The sequence below is a fragment of the Pan paniscus genome, chromosome 9, assembly GCF_029289425.2.
Source record: "Pan paniscus chromosome 9, NHGRI_mPanPan1-v2.0_pri, whole genome shotgun sequence".
NCBI classification, from domain to species: Eukaryota; Metazoa; Chordata; class Mammalia; order Primates; family Hominidae; genus Pan; species Pan paniscus.
Window position 1 is genome coordinate 119,193,119 of NC_073258.2, and position 18,005 is coordinate 119,211,123.

Genomic DNA, 18,005 nt, shown 5'->3' on the forward strand with positions numbered 1-18,005 from the left:
CGAGACCAGCCTGAGCCAACATGGTGAAACCCCATCTCTACTAAAAATACAAAAAATTAGCCAGGTGTGGTGGTGGGCACCTGTAGTCCCAGCTACTTGGGAGGCTGAGGGAGGAAAATCGCTTGAACTTTGGAGGCAGAGGTTGTAGTGAGCCACTCCAGCCTGTGGTGCAGTCTGTCACTCCAGCCTGGGTGACACAATGAGACTCCATCTCAAAAAAAAAAAAGTATATGGGAGGATGTGCATTTTGTTATATGCAAATGCTGCACCATTTTGTCTAGGGACTTGGGCATCCATGGACTTTGGTATCCTCTGGGGGTCCTGGAACCAATCCCCCATGGAAACCAAGGATGACTGTGCTTAGAGTATTGCTTTCTTTCTTGATTTGTATTTCTGTCTTCCAGTTAAGATTTTGTATCTATATTATTTCTCTTTTTACTTAGTCTGTCTTTAGCATTTAATTGGGTGTAATCAGTTGCCTATTTTGTGTTTTAATTTTGGGACTATAGCAGAAAACATGATGTTGAATAAAATTCCAAAAATAAGTCAAATCTACCTAATATGAATACTCATCACTGAGCGCCTTTGGCAGGAAATAAATCTATCTCAATGCTTTAATTGGGAGTAAATAATGTATGAGGAAATTTAAACTTATAATTGTGTGCTGTACTCACTTGCCAGTAAATGGGAAATGGGGTACTAAGTAATAGGTGTTGGGTGAAGGTAATATGATGCTTATCTTTTTGCCATTATATTTTCTTACAGCAGCTGCTGGAGTGTAATAAGTGCCGAAACAGCTATCACCCTGAGTGCCTGGGACCAAACTACCCCACCAAACCCACAAAGAAGAAGAAAGTCTGGGTGAGTTATACACATGATGCTCTTTTACAGAGAACCACCATGTGACTATTGGGCTTATGTAACTTGTATTACAAATATCTATGCTTGAGGATGTCAGTATAACAATCTTTTTGCCTCATTACTAGGAAATCATCTCAGCAGAGAAATTAAATCTATAAATGGATGCATTTAAGATCTTTTTCGTTAAGGAAAGATATTAAAAACAAGAAATTCCTATTGAATTTCTTTTCTTCTTTTCTAGATCTGTACCAAGTGTGTTCGCTGTAAGAGCTGTGGATCCACAACTCCAGGCAAAGGGTGGGATGCACAGTGGTCTCACGATTTCTCACTGTGTCATGATTGCGCCAAGCTCTTTGCTAAAGGTACCCAAAAAAGCCAGTTTTGCCAACTTTCGGAGGTTGTACTTGGTGTTCTGGAGGTGAACTAGACTCTAGTGAAATGAAATGAAAAGTCTCACACATTATGTCAAGGATACCATTTAGACACATTTCCTAAGTTCCTGTTTAGAACTTAGCAACTAGAAATGTCTTGTTAGTTTATACGGGAAGTGTTAAGGGGACTTTTCATTATAACTAACCACAAAGAAATCCTCAAAGCTAGTATTTCCCAAAGTGTGGTATATATATTATATATTTGATTATTTCAGACATTATTTTAGTTGCTACCCAAACATTTTCTTTCAATAGTTATATTAGAAAAAAATATTAATATAACTAGTACATTAAACCTGTTATATTACTGACTTAGGATAATCATATAAAGTTCACTGTTTTAAGTAAGATAAGCAGATCAGTTTGAAGAAGTTCATTAAGTAAAAAATAATATAGGAGATCTCTGTATATAAAGAAAATGTATGAAGGTTATACAGAGTACTGAATCTTAGGAAGTGCTCCTCTAAGCTCTAATGTAAATGCCCTAGAAGTAAGGAAAAAGCTTACATGTACTGTTTCTGACTTCCATATTGCCACTTCTTTTAAATATTTAAATATTTCTTACAAATGTGTGAGAAACTTCTCTCTTCCATTCTTTTCTATTGTTTTATCTTTAAAATCTACCTCATGACCTTTATAAGTGAAAACTAGCAAACTAAAGAAAACTAGTAGCATATGAAGCTTTTCTGTGAGTATTCGAGGGGCTCAGAATAATCTTGAGACTGCAGATGTGTGAACATTGCACAGTAGATCCATGCTGGTGTTCATGATCCCAGAAGAATATAGATTTAGATTGGGTTGGTAAATGCAAGTCAAGAGCCGTAAAAACACAGGTATGTGAGCCAAAGCACTGCTGTAAACTTTGCTTTGCTTTCAGGAAACTTCTGCCCTCTCTGTGACAAATGTTATGATGATGATGACTATGAGAGTAAGATGATGCAATGTGGAAAGTGTGATCGCTGGGTCCATTCCAAATGTGAGAATCTTTCAGGTACAGAAGGTTGGAGTCTTTTTATTTCAGTTTTCTTCTTTCTAGGTACTACTACATTTATTAGCCTCTAGAGCACTTTAAACCTAAAATTATGGTTGTGTTGTTATTTGAAATCTCTAAATTTATTTTTTAGTCTCTAGAATAAGCAGCATTGTATTACATTTGTGCTCACTTATCTTGAATATATGCCTTTAAAGTATTTATTTGCTGTCCTTTGTGGGTTCCATAACCTGATTCTCAATAACCAAATTCAGGATTAGTGTTAATTAATAATGCCACTTTTTGAGATCAATATGTGTCATATCCATGAGGACATTAGAATCTTAATGTGGTTCCCAACATATGGCTTTATAGTAAGTTCAGTGGAATAGTTTCCTCTTCTTCCTCTCTCCCATTCTTCAGAGGACCTCATCATGGTAGGTTTTTGTTTTCTTAGATGAGATGTATGAGATTCTATCTAATCTGCCAGAAAGTGTGGCCTACACTTGCGTGAACTGTACTGAGCGGCACCCTGCAGAGTGGCGACTGGCCCTTGAAAAAGAGCTGCAGATTTCTCTGAAGCAAGTTCTGACAGCTTTGTTGAATTCTCGGACTACCAGCCATTTGCTACGCTACCGGCAGGTAGGCCAAGTCTCATTTTTTTCTGAGAGCTTGTTCTTAGGTAGTCTTTACCTAGTGTTTTTCTTTTGTTTCACTTCATTCTCCTCACTTAATTTTTAGTTACTTGTTTGGGCTATAACCATTAGGAAAATATTTAGAGCCAAGAATAGGACCTTCTTTAGCGTAAGAAGTAGGAAGGAGCTGTATCTTCAAAGGTCTTGCTGTTACAATGAGAAATTTGGACTTTATACTCTGAAGGTGATAGGGAGCCAGTGAAGCACTTCACCCAAGACAGTAACCTGATCAGAGTTGCTTCTTAGAAAAAATATTGTTCTGACTGAGTGGAGAGGAAGGACTGGAGACACCTGAGCCTAGAGGCAGGATTCGTAGTTAGGGGACAGTTATAGTAATCAATTGGAAAAACACTTTCTGTTTATGTAAGTTGTGAACTTTACACATTTATAAAGTAGTCATTAGAAGAACCACACGGGGCCGGGCGCGGTGGCTCACGCCTGTAATCCCAGCACTTCGGGAGGCCGAGGCGGGCGGATCACGAGGTCAGGAGATCAAGACCATCCTGGCTAACACGGTGAAACCCCGTCTCTACTAAAAATACAAAAAATTAGCCAGGCATGGTAGCGGGCACCTGCAGTCCCAGCTACTCGGGAGGCTGAGGCAGGAGAATGGCGTGAACCTGGGCGGCGGAGCTTGCAGTAAGCCGAGATCGCGCCACTGTACTCAAGCCTGGGTGACAGAGCGAGAGTCCATCTCAAAACAAAAAAAAGAAGAAGAACCACATGGATCACTTTACCTCAGAGCTAAGCTGCTGTTTTATCTTTTAATAGAGCTCCATTTTTTGAATAGGAAAATTAGCTGCTTTCTATGTTAAAAGGAACTGAACACAGTTTCAGCTTCTTCATACTAGGTTTGGAATTATCAAGAAAAGCTCCTAAGTTACCCTAGCTAAGCTATTACATAACAGTCTCATTTTTAACTTTCCTTTTCTATTTGAGAAATCTGATTATTTTCATGTTCCTTGGGTTTTACAATATTAATCATTCAGTACCATCTTTATTAATTTTAATAGAATTTGCACGGACACCTTGGTTTTAGTGTTAGATAAAAGCAACATATCTTTCCTGGCAATAGGCTGCCAAGCCTCCAGACTTAAATCCCGAGACAGAGGAGAGTATACCTTCCCGCAGCTCCCCCGAAGGACCTGATCCACCAGTTCTTACTGAGGTCAGCAAACAGGATGATCAGCAGCCTTTAGATCTAGAAGGAGTCAAGAGGAAGATGGACCAAGGGAATTACACATCTGTGGTATGTTTCTACAGTGAGCCATCAGAATTTCTAGTGCCAGTAAAGCTTCTTTGGACCTTTGGGGCATGAGACTGAGTATAAGCAAATTAAAAAATGAATTGTATTATATTTAGAAATGTCACGTGGCTTTAGATACCTAAAAATGTATGAGTTATTTTAGCTTTGTGTTTCAGAAGAAGGGTGGTGATAGGGAAGGTAATGTCTTAAAATAGTTCTTTTATTTGGCTTTCATCTCAGTTTTCTGAAAATTATTTTTATATTAAGAGGAAGCACTAAGAAACTGTTGATGTGGGAAATGCTAATGTGAAATTAATTGGTTCTCCCTCCCCTTTTGAGATCAGATCTGAATAATGTGCCTTTCTTTATAAGGTCTTCATTTGTAGATAGATGCCTGTTAATTTTATGATTTTAAGTATGTATAGGAAATGATTATTTATTATCTCATGATCTATATTTGCTATTCTGTTGTTTATTTTTATTTATTTATTTATTTATTTATTTGAGATGGAGTCTCGCTCTGTTACCCAGGCTGGCATGCAGTGACATGATCTCGGCTCACTGCAACCTCTGCCTCCCGTAATCAAGTGATTCTCCTGCCTCAGCCTCCCAAGTAGCTGGGATTACATAAGCATGTGCCACCATGCCTGGCTAATTTTGTATTTTTGGTAGAGATTGGGTTTCACCATGTTGGCTAGGCTGGTCTTGAACTCCTGACCTTAAGTGATCCACCCACATCAGCCTCCCAAAGTGCTGGGATTACAGGCGTGAGCCACTGTTTATTTATTTTAATCCAAATTAAAAACTGTGGACCTGCTTGGATAATTTATCATGATACAGCCAATTTGTTTGCATTCTTACCTCATTAGCCTGGCATCTCTTAATTGCCACAGGTTAATCGTGAATTGAATCTCAAAGGTCTCAGCCAAAGAGTATTATACCACATTAAAATAGGGTGTGAGTTTTCTGTTGGATCTCTGTGCTGGATGATTAAGGAGGGAAGAGGACACTGAGAGCACACTGTTTTAAGAATAATTAACATTTTGTTTTTGTATACAGTTGGAGTTCAGTGATGATATTGTGAAGATCATTCAAGCAGCCATTAATTCAGATGGAGGACAGCCAGAAATTAAAAAAGCCAACAGCATGGTCAAGTCCTTCTTCATTCGGGTGAATGATATTACTAATTCATGTTTTTAATGCTTACCTATAAGTAATTACCCTGTGAATACAATGAACTTGTTCTCTTCTACTTTTTGCTTTGTCGTGTGTATAAAACATCTTTGGTTTAATTTGATCCCCTGATTCTTTGAGAGGAATTTGGTGAGGTTGCCAGAGTGGATGGATCTTTCCCTTGGTGGCCTGAAATTATCCTCGTATTAACAGAGAAGCTGGTTTGAAGATTTTTCATGTGGTATCTAAATGAGTGTTTACATATTTACATTTTGTTTGTGTTTTCTTTTAGCAAATGGAACGTGTTTTTCCATGGTTCAGTGTCAAAAAGTCCAGGTTTTGGGAGCCAAATAAAGTATCAAGCAAGTAAGTGAATTTAGCATAACTTTTTTTTCTCCTCATCGGCTAGAAATCTGAGAGTTCTCATATTTCTAGATTGCAGTTTTCCGAAAGGTTTTAATACTAGAAATGAATTGGTTGAAATGCCTTTTCGGTGTGGTTTTGAGGACTACACTTAATGTTTGTTATAAGCAATTGCGTTTTTGTTCTTTACTTTTATATTTGTTTTATTGTAGGGAGCTTGGTTTAATTGTGACAAATGTACAATACATGTGTGGTATAGCCATGTAGCTGGCCTTGTTATAAATGGGTTCTGTTTGACTGATAGTTCAAATGGTGCTTTGTACTGCTCTTGATTTTCCATATGTAACCTTTAATTTTTATTCCAGTAAATTCTTTTGATTTTATTTTATTTATTTATTTATTTATTTATTTTTTGAGACGGAGTCTCGTTCTGTCACCAGGCTGGAGTGCAGTGACGTGATCTCGGCTCACTACAACCTCCGCCTCTCTGGTTCAAGCGATTCTCCTCCCTCAGCCTCCCAAGTAGCTGGGAAAACAGGCGGGCACCACCATGCCCAGCTAATTTTTGTATTTTAATAGAGACTGGGTTTCACCATTTTGGCCAGGATGGTCTTGATCTCTTGACCTGGTGATCCGCCTGCCTCACCCTCCCAAAAGTGCTGGTATTACAGGCATGAGCCACCATGCCCGGCCTCTTTTGAGTTTTTGATAGGGTTATCATTTGTTTCAGCAAGTTTAACCAAGAGTCATATGTTGAGATATTTTTTAAAATATTGAGTTCTGTGTACTTCAGCAATTTTCAAACGCTGTGACTTGTTCTTATATTCTGTGAATGGCTCCTACATGGGGCAACAGGTGATATCAAGAATTTATTTTATACAGTTCTGGGTATACTGTAGGAGTTCAATAAATGCTTGTTGAATCAATTATTTTCAGCAGTGGGATGTTACCAAACGCAGTGCTTCCACCTTCACTTGACCATAATTATGCTCAGTGGCAGGAGCGAGAGGAAAACAGCCACACTGAGCAGCCTCCTTTAATGAAGAAAATCATTCCAGCTCCCAAACCCAAAGGTCCTGGAGAACCAGACTCACCAACTCCTCTGCATCCTCCTACACCACCAATTTTGAGTAAGCCACCAAAAGGAGAGTCGTCACCCATTTCCCTCTAGATGCAGATGATTGACTTCGTGAATCCAATTCACTAAAATTAGATATACTTGGATATCAGAAAGGAATTTTCAGGTCATCCTTAAATGTAATACCATCATTAATTTTGCTTCACTTGAGGTGTTAATGAGGACACTCTGGAGTACTGTAACATAGATGATGAGGTAGCGTAACTCTGAACACTTTTTGAAAAGTGATTATTTTATAGGCTGTGGGCTATGTAAGCTGAATTATTTCTTTTTTCCTGGAAATCAGACATAGTATTGCCAATTTTAACTGGATCTCAAGGTATTGATGGGAGTCTTTTGGATTTCAAGGTACTGATAGGAGTCGAGAAGACAGTCCAGAGCTGAACCCACCTCCAGGCATAGAAGACAATAGACAGTGTGCGTTATGTTTGACTTATGGTGATGACAGTGCTAATGTAAGTACTTTGCAACACAGGGCCCTAGTTAATACATACTCCAAAAGAACTGTTTGTCCTTGTGTCCATACTTGATGACTGGGTGCCATTTATTTAATGAACTTACTTATAACTTACTAATTTATAACTTTTATTTACCTATAACTTATAACTTATTAATTTGTAACTTATTTTTTGTCACTTAGTTCATGGCACTTGGAGTTTTTTAATGACTGATTTTGTTGATTAAAAGGTGACTGATTTGCCTTAAATTAAACCCTTGATGTCTAGTAATTTCTAATGGAAGTTCCTCAAGAATATTTTGTGAAAGTTAATAAAATCTAAGTTGCATATTAAAAAGCTTGTGTTTCATATAGGATAGCAGAATCGTTAAGAGCCCGAGTTCTGCCGCCTGCCTGAATACATTTCTGTGCTTAACTGCCTACTTATTGACTTTGGCAAGTAGTTTAACCTCTCTGACCCTCAGTTTCATCTTTAAAATGAAGATAATAATGCTTACCTCAGAGTGGCTGTGAGGATTAAATGAAATAATGTATGTAAAGCCTCTATTTGGTGCCTGGCACACACAGTAAGCTACAATTTTTTTAAAAGTTTTTTGTGTTTTTTGTTTTGTTTTGTTTTGTTTTTTTGAGACGGAGTTTCGCTCTTGTTGCCCAGGCTGGAGTTTCGCTCTTGTTGCCCAGGCTGGAGTGCAATGGCGTGATCTCGGCTCACTACAACCTCCGCCTCCTATGTTCAAGCAATTCTCCTGCCTCAGCCTCCCGAGTAGCTGGGATTACAGGCATGTGCCACCATGCCCGGCTAATTTTGTATTTTTAGTAGAGACGGAGTTTCTCCATGTTGGTCAGGCTGGTCTCAAACTCCCGACCCCAGGTGATCCACCCACCTCATATCCCAAAGTGGTGGGATTACAGGCGTGAGCCACCGTGCCCGGCCAAAAGCTTTTAAATACAATCTGAGAGAACTGGCTTTGAAATACAGTTTATAGATGTCACTGCACATTTTTATAAACTTACCACCTATTGCTCTTTTTGTTTGTTTGTTTCCTTTTGAGACCAGGTCTCGCTCTGTCACCCAGACTAGAGTACAGTGGCATGCTTTTGGCTCACTGCAATCTCGGCTTCCGGGGCTCAAGTGATCCTCCTACCTCAGCCTCCTGAGTAGCTGAGACCACAGATGCGCACCACCATGCCTGGCTAATTTTTGTTTTGTTTTTGTTGAGACAAAGTCTCCCTATGTTGCCCAGGCTGGTCTCAAACTCTTGGGCTCAAGCGATCCTACCACTTCAGGCTCCAAAAGTGCTGGGATTACAGACGTGAACCACCATACCCAGCTCATTTTTTTATTCTCTAGATTTGTAAAATAGTTTCAGTCTATGGAAAAAGTCATCTTGAAAAGAAGGAAGTGGAAACAGAGCAACGTTGCAAAAAGAATTCTGATTTCTGTGTGCCTCCCTACATTAAAGAATTATAGTTGCTTTCTTGAGGTTATCTTCACTGGAAAAGCTAATGCCAAGGAAAACCTCCTTTGGCATTATATTCTTTAGGAAAAAAGAAATCTCTTTATTTTATAGGATGCTGGTCGTTTACTATATATTGGCCAAAATGAGTGGACACATGTAAATTGTGCTTTGTGGTCAGCGGAAGTGTTTGAAGATGATGATGGATCACTAAAGAATGTGCATATGGCTGTGATCAGGGGCAAGCAGCTGGTAAGACCTTATGGGTAAATTTTATGAAAGAGATTCCCTCTCAGTTTCCAGATATTCTTCCTGTGGGTGAATATGGCCTCCCTGATATTTTTCACAGTGCCATCAGGGTAGTTAACCAACAAGTATTGATATACATAATTCAACAGATAAAATGATAAATTTTATCTGTTTTCAATTTATCAATAGATAAAATGAATTGTAGGAACTGTAGAATGGGATGAGTCTATAGAGGAGACGGTAAACGTCTTAAAACATATGAAAGTCTGAATAGGGCTCTGTTCTTTTTGGATTTTTAGAGATGTGAATTCTGCCAAAAGCCAGGAGCCACCGTGGGTTGCTGTCTCACATCCTGCACCAGCAACTATCACTTCATGTGTTCCCGAGCCAAGAACTGTGTCTTTCTGGATGATAAAAAAGTATATTGCCAACGACATCGGGATTTGATCAAAGGCGAAGTGAGAGAGCTTTAGTTGCTTTAAAAAAAAAAAAAAGACTATTTTTTAGAGCAGTTTTAGGTTCACAGCAAAATTGACTGGAAGGTACAGAGATTTCCCATATCCCTCCTGCACCCACATATGCACAGCCTCCCCCATGATCAGCATCCCCCACCAGAGTGGTGCATTTGTTACAATGGATAAACCTACACTGGGCACATGGTTATCACCCTGACTCCTGTAGTTTACATCAGCATTCACTCTTGTTGTTGTACATTCTGTGGGTTTGGACAAATATATAATGACATATATCCACCATTATAGCATCATATGGAGTATTTTCACTGCCTTAAACATCCTCTGTGCTCTGCCTATTCATCCCTGCCTCTCCCCAACCCTGGGCAACCACTGATGTTTTTACTATCTCCATAGTCTTGCCATTTGCAGAGTTTCACATAGTTGGAATCATATAGTACATAGCCTTTTCAGACTGGCTTCTTCTGCTTAGCATTTAAGTTTCCTTCAAGTCTTTTCATGGCTTATGTAGTTGCTTTTTGAATTATTTCGAAATGCAAAAGAAAAACAAAAATACAGCAAGATGATAAACTGTTTTGCTTTTCTACTTGGTGTTCCTAGAGGCACCACCTCTTTTGGGAAATACAGAAGTGTCCTGCTAAGTGAAACAGAAGGATGCTTTTGAGATATGCTATGTGCCTTCCACTCTGAGACAGTCAGGATCATGAGTATAATGTGCAAAGGGACAGCCTATTAACAGCTACCATGGGTTTTATTTAAGGTGGTTCCTGAGAATGGATTTGAAGTTTTCAGAAGAGTGTTTGTGGACTTTGAAGGAATCAGCTTGAGAAGGAAGTTTCTCAATGGCTTGGAACCAGAAAATATCCACATGATGATTGGTATGACCTAGCCTTGGTTATTGGGGAAGGCTGTATATATCATTGGGGAAATTTCTGGTCCTCAGTTATAAAATGACCCTCAGCCAGGTGTGGTGTCTTACGCCTGTAACCCCAGCACTTTGGGAGGCTGAGGCGGGCAGATCACTGGAGGTCAGGAGTTGGAGACCAGCCTGGCCAATGTGGTGAAACCCTGTCTCTACTAAAAAAAATTAGCTGGGAGTGGTGGTACATCCCTATAATCCCAGCTACTTGGGAGGCTGAGGCACAGGAATCACTTGAACCCTGGAGGCAGAGGCTGCAGTGAGCTGAGATTGCGCCACTGCATTCCAGCCTGGGCGACAGAGTGAGACTCTCTCAAAAAAATAAAATGACACTCATTATCTTCTCTAATCGGTTCTTCTTTCCTTGGTCAGGGTCTATGACAATCGACTGCTTAGGAATTCTAAATGATCTCTCCGACTGTGAAGATAAGCTCTTTCCTATTGGATATCAGTAAGTAGCACTATAAAGAGAAGACAGCAGCCCCACAACCTGAACACACTGAAGCCATGTGCAGGTCATTAAATGTAGAGGCATACCTGTTAGCTACTTTAAACTGCTACTAAAAATTAATCACTTATTTTGCTAGTTCTCGGATTCGTCTGCTTGTAGATTGGGACTATGTTGGCGGAATCCAGTTATAGAAGGAAAGTATTATTGACATAATTTCAGAATTACTTAAAAATAAAACCTTAGTAGAAAACACAAGGTCAGTCTCTTAAGATTCCTCCAAATTCCATTCATCTCCATGCAGAAGTGCAGATTGTTTTCATGGATAAAACAGCTCATGCCCTGTTCCCAACTTTACATTTTATAAGTCCTTCTAAAACTATAAATCCCCACAATAATGATCAAATTTTTCAATAAGAATTTATATTCTTACCTATATGAAGTAAGTTGTTAAAATGTCTAACAAGCTAACAATATAAGTTCAAAATTCCCCTTCTACCGCTCCCGCGTTGGAGTCTCATTTTGCAATATATGCTCCAACTTACTCTGTATTCCTATTCCGATGACACAGTCTGTGCTCCACATTTAGCTGGCAGCTTTTCACACAAACCAGATTCCACTAGCATTCAGCAGATTTGAAGCAGTTACCTTTCTCTTGTCTCATGGGGCTCTTCTCCCAAAGGAAACCTCAGGTTTGCCCTTTGTTTTATTTTCAGGCCGTACTTTGTATACATTGTAAGGCAATAGTTCTGTCCTGAAGACCAAAACTAATTTTTGTAATAGTTAATATTTTTCTTTCTCTTGCTTTTAGGATATTTTACTATATTTGGTGCCTGCTTATGGTACAAGAAAAAAAGATCTTAGGCTATTTTCTGAGAGGCTAAGAAAAACCAAGGACTTCAAAAAGCTTGGAACAACCTAACTAGGGGAATCTATACTAAGAACCCATAAAATAAAGCTAAATTCTGTAATTAAGAGGGCCAGGGAACCTAGGATAAAGAGAGGTTTTGAAAAATGCTAGTTTCTGCTTCTATCCTCTCCCTTATGATGATTTTCCCAAATCTGTTTACCCAGGTGTTCCAGGGTATACTGGAGCACCACAGATGCTCGCAAGCGCTGTGTATATACATGCAAGATAGTGGAGTGCCGTCCTCCAGTCGTAGAGCCGGATATCAACAGCACTGTTGAACATGATGAAAACAGGACCATTGCCCATAGTCCAACATCTTTTACAGGTTAGTCTTGAATCAAGATGGGACTTGAGGCTGGGCACAGTGGCTCACGCCTGTAATCGCAGCACTTTGGGAGGCTGAGGCAGGCGAATCACTTGAGGCCAGGAGTTCAAGAACAGCCTGGCCAACATGGTGAAACCCCATCTCTACTAAAAATACAAAAAAATTAGCCAGGCATGGTGGCAGGCACCTGTAATCCCAGTAATCCCAGCCACTCAGGAGGCAGAGGCACAAGAATCACTTGAACCAGGGAGGCAGATGTTGCAGTCAGCCAAGATCACGCCACTGCACTCCAGCCTGGGTGACAGAGTGAGACTGTGTCTCAAAGAAAAAAAAAAAAAGATGGGATGGAACTTGAATTCGATTCAGGGAGTACTATGATTGAAAGCTGGGGGAAAAGTCATTTACTTGGGAAGTCTCATTTGCTTCTAGTTTTACATTTACCTGATAGCTGACTTTTTATTGGTTAATTTGTTTGATATTTTAATTGGGCCTTTTTAGTTAAGAGTTTTTATTTCCTGCCACAGAAAGTTCATCAAAAGAGAGTCAAAACACAGCTGAAATTATAAGTCCTCCATCACCAGACCGACCTCCTCATTCACAAACCTCTGGCTCCTGTTATTATCATGTCATCTCAAAGGTCCCCAGGATTCGAACACCCAGTTATTCTCCAACACAGAGATCCCCTGGCTGTCGACCATTGCCTTCTGCAGGTAAAAGACTTTATTGACCTACTTGACCTAAGAAGATCAGCCCAAAGACTAATTTGTAATTCTTTCAGGCAACTTTATCTTGGTGACTTTTACTGATTGAAAATGTAGATTCCGGGTGGGTGAGGTGGCTCATGCCTGTAATCCTAGCACTTTGGGAGGCCAGGGCAGGTGGATCACCTGAGGTCAGGAGTTCAAGACCAGCCTGGCCAACATGGTGAAACCCTATGTCTACTAAAAATTCAAAAATTAGCCGGGTGTGGCGGCGCATGCCTGTAATCCCAGCTACCCAGGAGGCTAAGGCAGGAGAATCGCTGGAACCCAGGAGGTGGAGGTTGCAGTAAACCAAGATCGCACCACTGCACTCCAGCTTGGGTGACAGAGTGAGACACTGTCTCAAAAAAGTAATAATAAATAAATAGAAAATGTAGATTTCCAGTTACCTACAAATATATATATATATATAGTCAAATCATTGAAACCAGTGACTTCTACACATTTGTTCTATCTACAATAGCATTTATTACTTTTTCTCTCTTGTTTAGGAAGTCCTACCCCAACCACTCATGAAATAGTCACAGTAGGTGATCCTTTACTGTCCTCTGGACTTCGAAGCATTGGCTCCAGGCGTCACAGTACCTCTTCCTTATCACCCCAGCGGTCCAAACTCCGGATAATGTCTCCAATGAGAACTGGGAATACTTACTCTAGGAATAATGTTTCCTCAGTCTCCACCATTGGGACCGCTACTGATCTTGAATCAAGTGCCAAAGTAGTTGATCATGTCTTAGGGCCACTGAATTCAAGTACTAGTTTAGGGCAAAACACTTCCACCTCTTCAAATTTGCAAAGGACAGTGGTTACTGTAGGCAATAAAAACAGTCACTTGGATGGATCTTCATCTTCAGAAATGAAGCAGTCCAGTGCTTCAGACTTGGCATCCAAGAGCTCCTCTTTAAAGGGAGAGAAGACCAAAGTGCTGAGTTCCAAGAGCTCAGAGGGATCTGCACATAATGTGGCTTACCCTGGAATTCCTAAACTGGCCCCACAGGTTCATAACACAACATCTAGAGAACTGAATGTTAGTAAAATCGGCTCCTTTGCTGAACCCTCTTCAGTGTCGTTTTCTTCTAAAGAGGCCCTCTCCTTCCCACACCTCCATGTGAGAGGGCAAAGGAATGATCGAGACCAACACACAGATTCTACCCAATCAGCAAACTCCTCTGCAGATGAAGATACTGAAGTCAAAACCTTGAAGCTATCTGGAATGAGCAACAGATCATCCATTATCAATGAACATATGGGATCTAGTTCCAGAGATAGGAGACAGAAAGGGAAAAAATCTTGTAAAGAAACTTTCAAAGAAAAGCATTCCAGTAAATCTTTTTTGGAACCTGGTCAGGTGACAACTGGTGAGGAAGGAAACTTGAAGCCAGAGTTTATGGATGAGGTTTTGACTCCTGAGTATATGGGCCAACGACCATGTAACAATGTTTCTTCTGATAAGATTGGTGATAAAGGCCTTTCTATGCCAGGAGTCCCCAAAGCTCCACCCATGCAAGTAGAAGGATCTGCCAAGGAATTACAGGCACCACGGAAACGCACAGTCAAAGTGACACTGACACCTCTAAAAATGGAAAATGAGAGTCAATCCAAAAACGCCCTGAAAGAAAGTAGTCCTGCTTCCCCTTTGCAGATAGAGTCAACATCTCCCACAGAACCAATTTCAGCCTCTGAAAATCCAGGAGATGGTCCAGTGGCCCAACCAAGCCCCAATAATACCTCATGCCAGGATTCTCAAAGTAACAACTATCAGAATCTTCCAGTACAGGACAGAAACCTAATGCTTCCAGATGGCCCCAAACCTCAGGAGGATGGCTCTTTTAAAAGGAGGTATCCCCGTCGCAGTGCCCGTGCACGTTCTAACATGTTTTTTGGGCTTACCCCACTCTATGGAGTAAGATCCTATGGTGAAGAAGACATTCCATTCTACAGCAGCTCAACTGGGAAGAAGCGAGGCAAGAGATCAGCTGAAGGACAGGTGGATGGGGCCGATGACTTAAGCACTTCAGATGAAGACGACTTATACTATTACAACTTCACTAGAACAGTGATTTCTTCAGGTGGAGAGGAACGACTGGCATCCCATAATTTATTTCGGGAGGAGGAACAGTGTGATCTTCCAAAAATCTCACAGTTGGATGGTGTTGATGATGGGACAGAGAGTGATACTAGTGTCACAGCCACAACAAGGAAAAGCAGCCAGATTCCAAAAAGAAATGGTAAAGAAAATGGAACAGAGAACTTAAAGATTGATCGACCTGAAGATGCTGGGGAGAAAGAACATGTCACTAAGAGTTCTGTCGGCCACAAAAATGAGCCAAAGATGGATAACTGCCATTCTGTAAGCAGAGTTAAAACACAGGGACAGGATTCCTTGGAAGCTCAGCTCAGCTCATTGGAGTCAAGCCGCAGAGTCCACACAAGTACCCCCTCCGACAAAAATTTACTGGACACCTATAATACTGAGCTCCTGAAATCAGATTCAGACAATAACAACAGTGATGACTGTGGGAATATCCTGCCTTCAGACATTATGGACTTTGTACTAAAGAATACTCCATCCATGCAGGCTTTGGGTGAGAGCCCAGAGTCATCTTCATCAGAACTCCTGAATCTTGGTGAAGGATTGGGTCTTGACAGTAATCGTGAAAAAGACATGGGTCTTTTTGAAGTATTTTCTCAGCAGCTGCCTACAACAGAACCTGTGGATAGTAGTGTCTCTTCCTCTATCTCAGCAGAGGAACAGTTTGAGTTGCCTCTAGAGCTACCATCTGATCTGTCTGTCTTGACCACCCGGAGTCCCACTGTCCCCAGCCAGAATCCCAGTAGACTAGCTGTTATCTCAGACTCAGGGGAGAAGAGAGTAACCATCACAGAAAAGTCTGTAGCCTCCTCTGAAGGTGACCCAGCACTGCTGAGCCCAGGAGTAGATCCAACTCCTGAAGGCCACATGACTCCTGATCATTTTATCCAAGGACACATGGATGCAGACCACATCTCTAGCCCTCCTTGTGGTTCAGTAGAGCAAGGTCATGGCAACAATCAGGATTTAACTAGGAACAGTAGCACCCCTGGCCTTCAGGTACCTGTTTCCCCAACTGTTCCCATCCAGAACCAGAAGTATGTGCCCAATTCTACTGATAGTCCTGGCCCGTCTCAGATTTCCAATGCAGCTGTCCAGACCACTCCACCCCACCTGAAGCCAGCCACTGAGAAACTCATAGTTGTTAACCAGAACATGCAGCCACTTTATGTTCTCCAAACTCTTCCAAATGGAGTGACCCAAAAAATCCAATTGACCTCTTCTGTTAGTTCTACACCCAGTGTGATGGAGACGAATACTTCAGTATTGGGACCCATGGGAGGTGGTCTCACCCTTACCACAGGACTAAATCCAAGCTTGCCAACTTCTCAGTCTTTGTTCCCTTCTGCTAGCAAAGGGTTGCTACCCATGTCTCATCACCAGCACTTACATTCCTTCCCTGCAGCTACTCAAAGTAGTTTCCCACCAAACATCAGCAATCCTCCTTCAGGCCTGCTTATTGGGGTTCAGCCTCCTCCGGATCCCCAACTTTTGGTTTCAGAATCCAGCCAGAGGACAGACCTCAGTACCACAGTAGCCACTCCATCCTCTGGACTCAAGAAAAGACCCATATCTCGTCTACAGACCCGAAAGAATAAAAAACTTGCTCCCTCTAGTACCCCTTCAAACATTGCCCCTTCTGATGTGGTTTCTAATATGACATTGATTAACTTCACACCCTCCCAGCTTCCTAATCATCCCAGTCTGTTAGATTTGGGGTCACTTAATACTTCATCTCACCGAACTGTCCCCAACATCATAAAAAGATCTAAATCTAGCATCATGTATTTTGAACCGGCACCCCTGTTACCACAGAGTGTGGGAGGAACTGCTGCCACAGCGGCAGGCACATCAACAATAAGCCAGGATACTAGCCACCTCACATCAGGGTCTGTGTCTGGCTTGGCATCCAGTTCCTCTGTCTTGAATGTTGTATCCATGCAAACTACCACAACCCCTACAAGTAGTGCGTCAGTTCCAGGACACGTCACCTTAACCAACCCAAGGTTGCTTGGTACCCCAGATATTGGCTCAATAAGCAATCTTTTAATCAAAGCTAGCCAGCAGAGCCTGGGGATTCAGGACCAGCCTGTGGCTTTACCACCAAGTTCAGGAATGTTTCCACAACTGGGGACATCACAGACCCCCTCTACTGCTGCAATGACAGCGGCATCTAGCATCTGTGTGCTCCCCTCCACTCAGACTACGGGCATAACAGCCGCTTCACCTTCTGGGGAAGGAGACGAACACTATCAGCTTCAGCATGTGAACCAGCTGCTTGCCAGCAAAACTGGGATTCATTCTTCCCAGCGTGATCTTGATTCTGCTTCAGGGCCCCAGGTATCCAACTTTACCCAGACGGTAGACGCTCCTAATAGCATGGGACTGGAGCAGAACAAGGCTTTATCCTCAGCTGTGCAAGCCAGCCCCACCTCTCCTGGGGGTTCTCCATCCTCTCCATCTTCTGGACAGCGGTCAGCAAGCCCTTCAGTGCCGGGTCCCACTAAACCCAAACCAAAAACCAAACGGTTTCAGCTGCCTCTAGACAAAGGGAATGGCAAGAAGCACAAAGTTTCCCATTTGCGGACCAGTTCTTCTGAAGCACACATTCCAGACCAAGAAACAACATCCCTGACCTCAGGCACAGGGTGAGAGATCCAAATACTAGCTAGGCTGGGTCTGTGGGATTTCATGTTGTAAATTAGGGGCTGTTGATGTGGTAGTCTGGGAGAGACACTCTTCTGTTCAAGTTGCATTACTTGGGAGTTTTCCGGGTTTTGACTTTTTTTCTCTCTGAGTGGTGATTTATATAACAAAATGTAGTTCCATCCATGGGCAGTTTGTCTCTTGAATAGAACCACATCTAATCACTTTTTGCTCTGATTTCAAACAGTGTTGCTGTTTGTTCCTGTTTCTTTTTTACTGAGGCTTATACTAGAATGATTATTCTTATCTTGAGGGCAAAGCTCCCTCTTGTAGATCCACAGAGTCCTTTTTTTTAAAACTTTATCATTGAAAGCCAAGCACAGTGGCTCAT

General features: G+C 41.4%; 1 protein-coding gene across 5 annotated transcripts in view; it reads left to right on the top strand.

Annotated features, from left to right (window-relative positions):
• The window catches only part of KMT2A (lysine methyltransferase 2A), a 91,084-nt gene that overhangs the window by 53,235 nt on the left and 19,844 nt on the right, over positions 1-18,005 (top strand). For 3 of the 5 annotated variants that reach the window (XM_055094920.2, XM_055094925.2, XM_055094923.2), the window contains 16 exons: positions 766-861; positions 1,103-1,223; positions 2,170-2,292; positions 2,720-2,904; positions 4,033-4,206; positions 5,263-5,373; positions 5,669-5,742; positions 6,676-6,869; positions 7,226-7,332; positions 8,906-9,043; positions 9,340-9,498; positions 10,274-10,391; positions 10,805-10,883; positions 11,955-12,115; positions 12,640-12,825; positions 13,368-17,616. In XM_055094920.2, the coding sequence (XP_054950895.1) occupies positions 766-861; positions 1,103-1,223; positions 2,170-2,292; positions 2,720-2,904; positions 4,033-4,206; positions 5,263-5,373; positions 5,669-5,742; positions 6,676-6,869; positions 7,226-7,332; positions 8,906-9,043; positions 9,340-9,498; positions 10,274-10,391; positions 10,805-10,883; positions 11,955-12,115; positions 12,640-12,825; positions 13,368-17,616 (6,275 nt within the window). The remainder of the gene's footprint in view (positions 1-765; positions 862-1,102; positions 1,224-2,169; positions 2,293-2,719; positions 2,905-4,032; positions 4,207-5,262; positions 5,374-5,668; positions 5,743-6,675; positions 6,870-7,225; positions 7,333-8,905; positions 9,044-9,339; positions 9,499-10,273; positions 10,392-10,804; positions 10,884-11,954; positions 12,116-12,639; positions 12,826-13,367; positions 17,617-18,005) is intronic. The other 2 variants (XM_055094922.2, XM_055094924.2) reach the window with 1 other exon arrangement.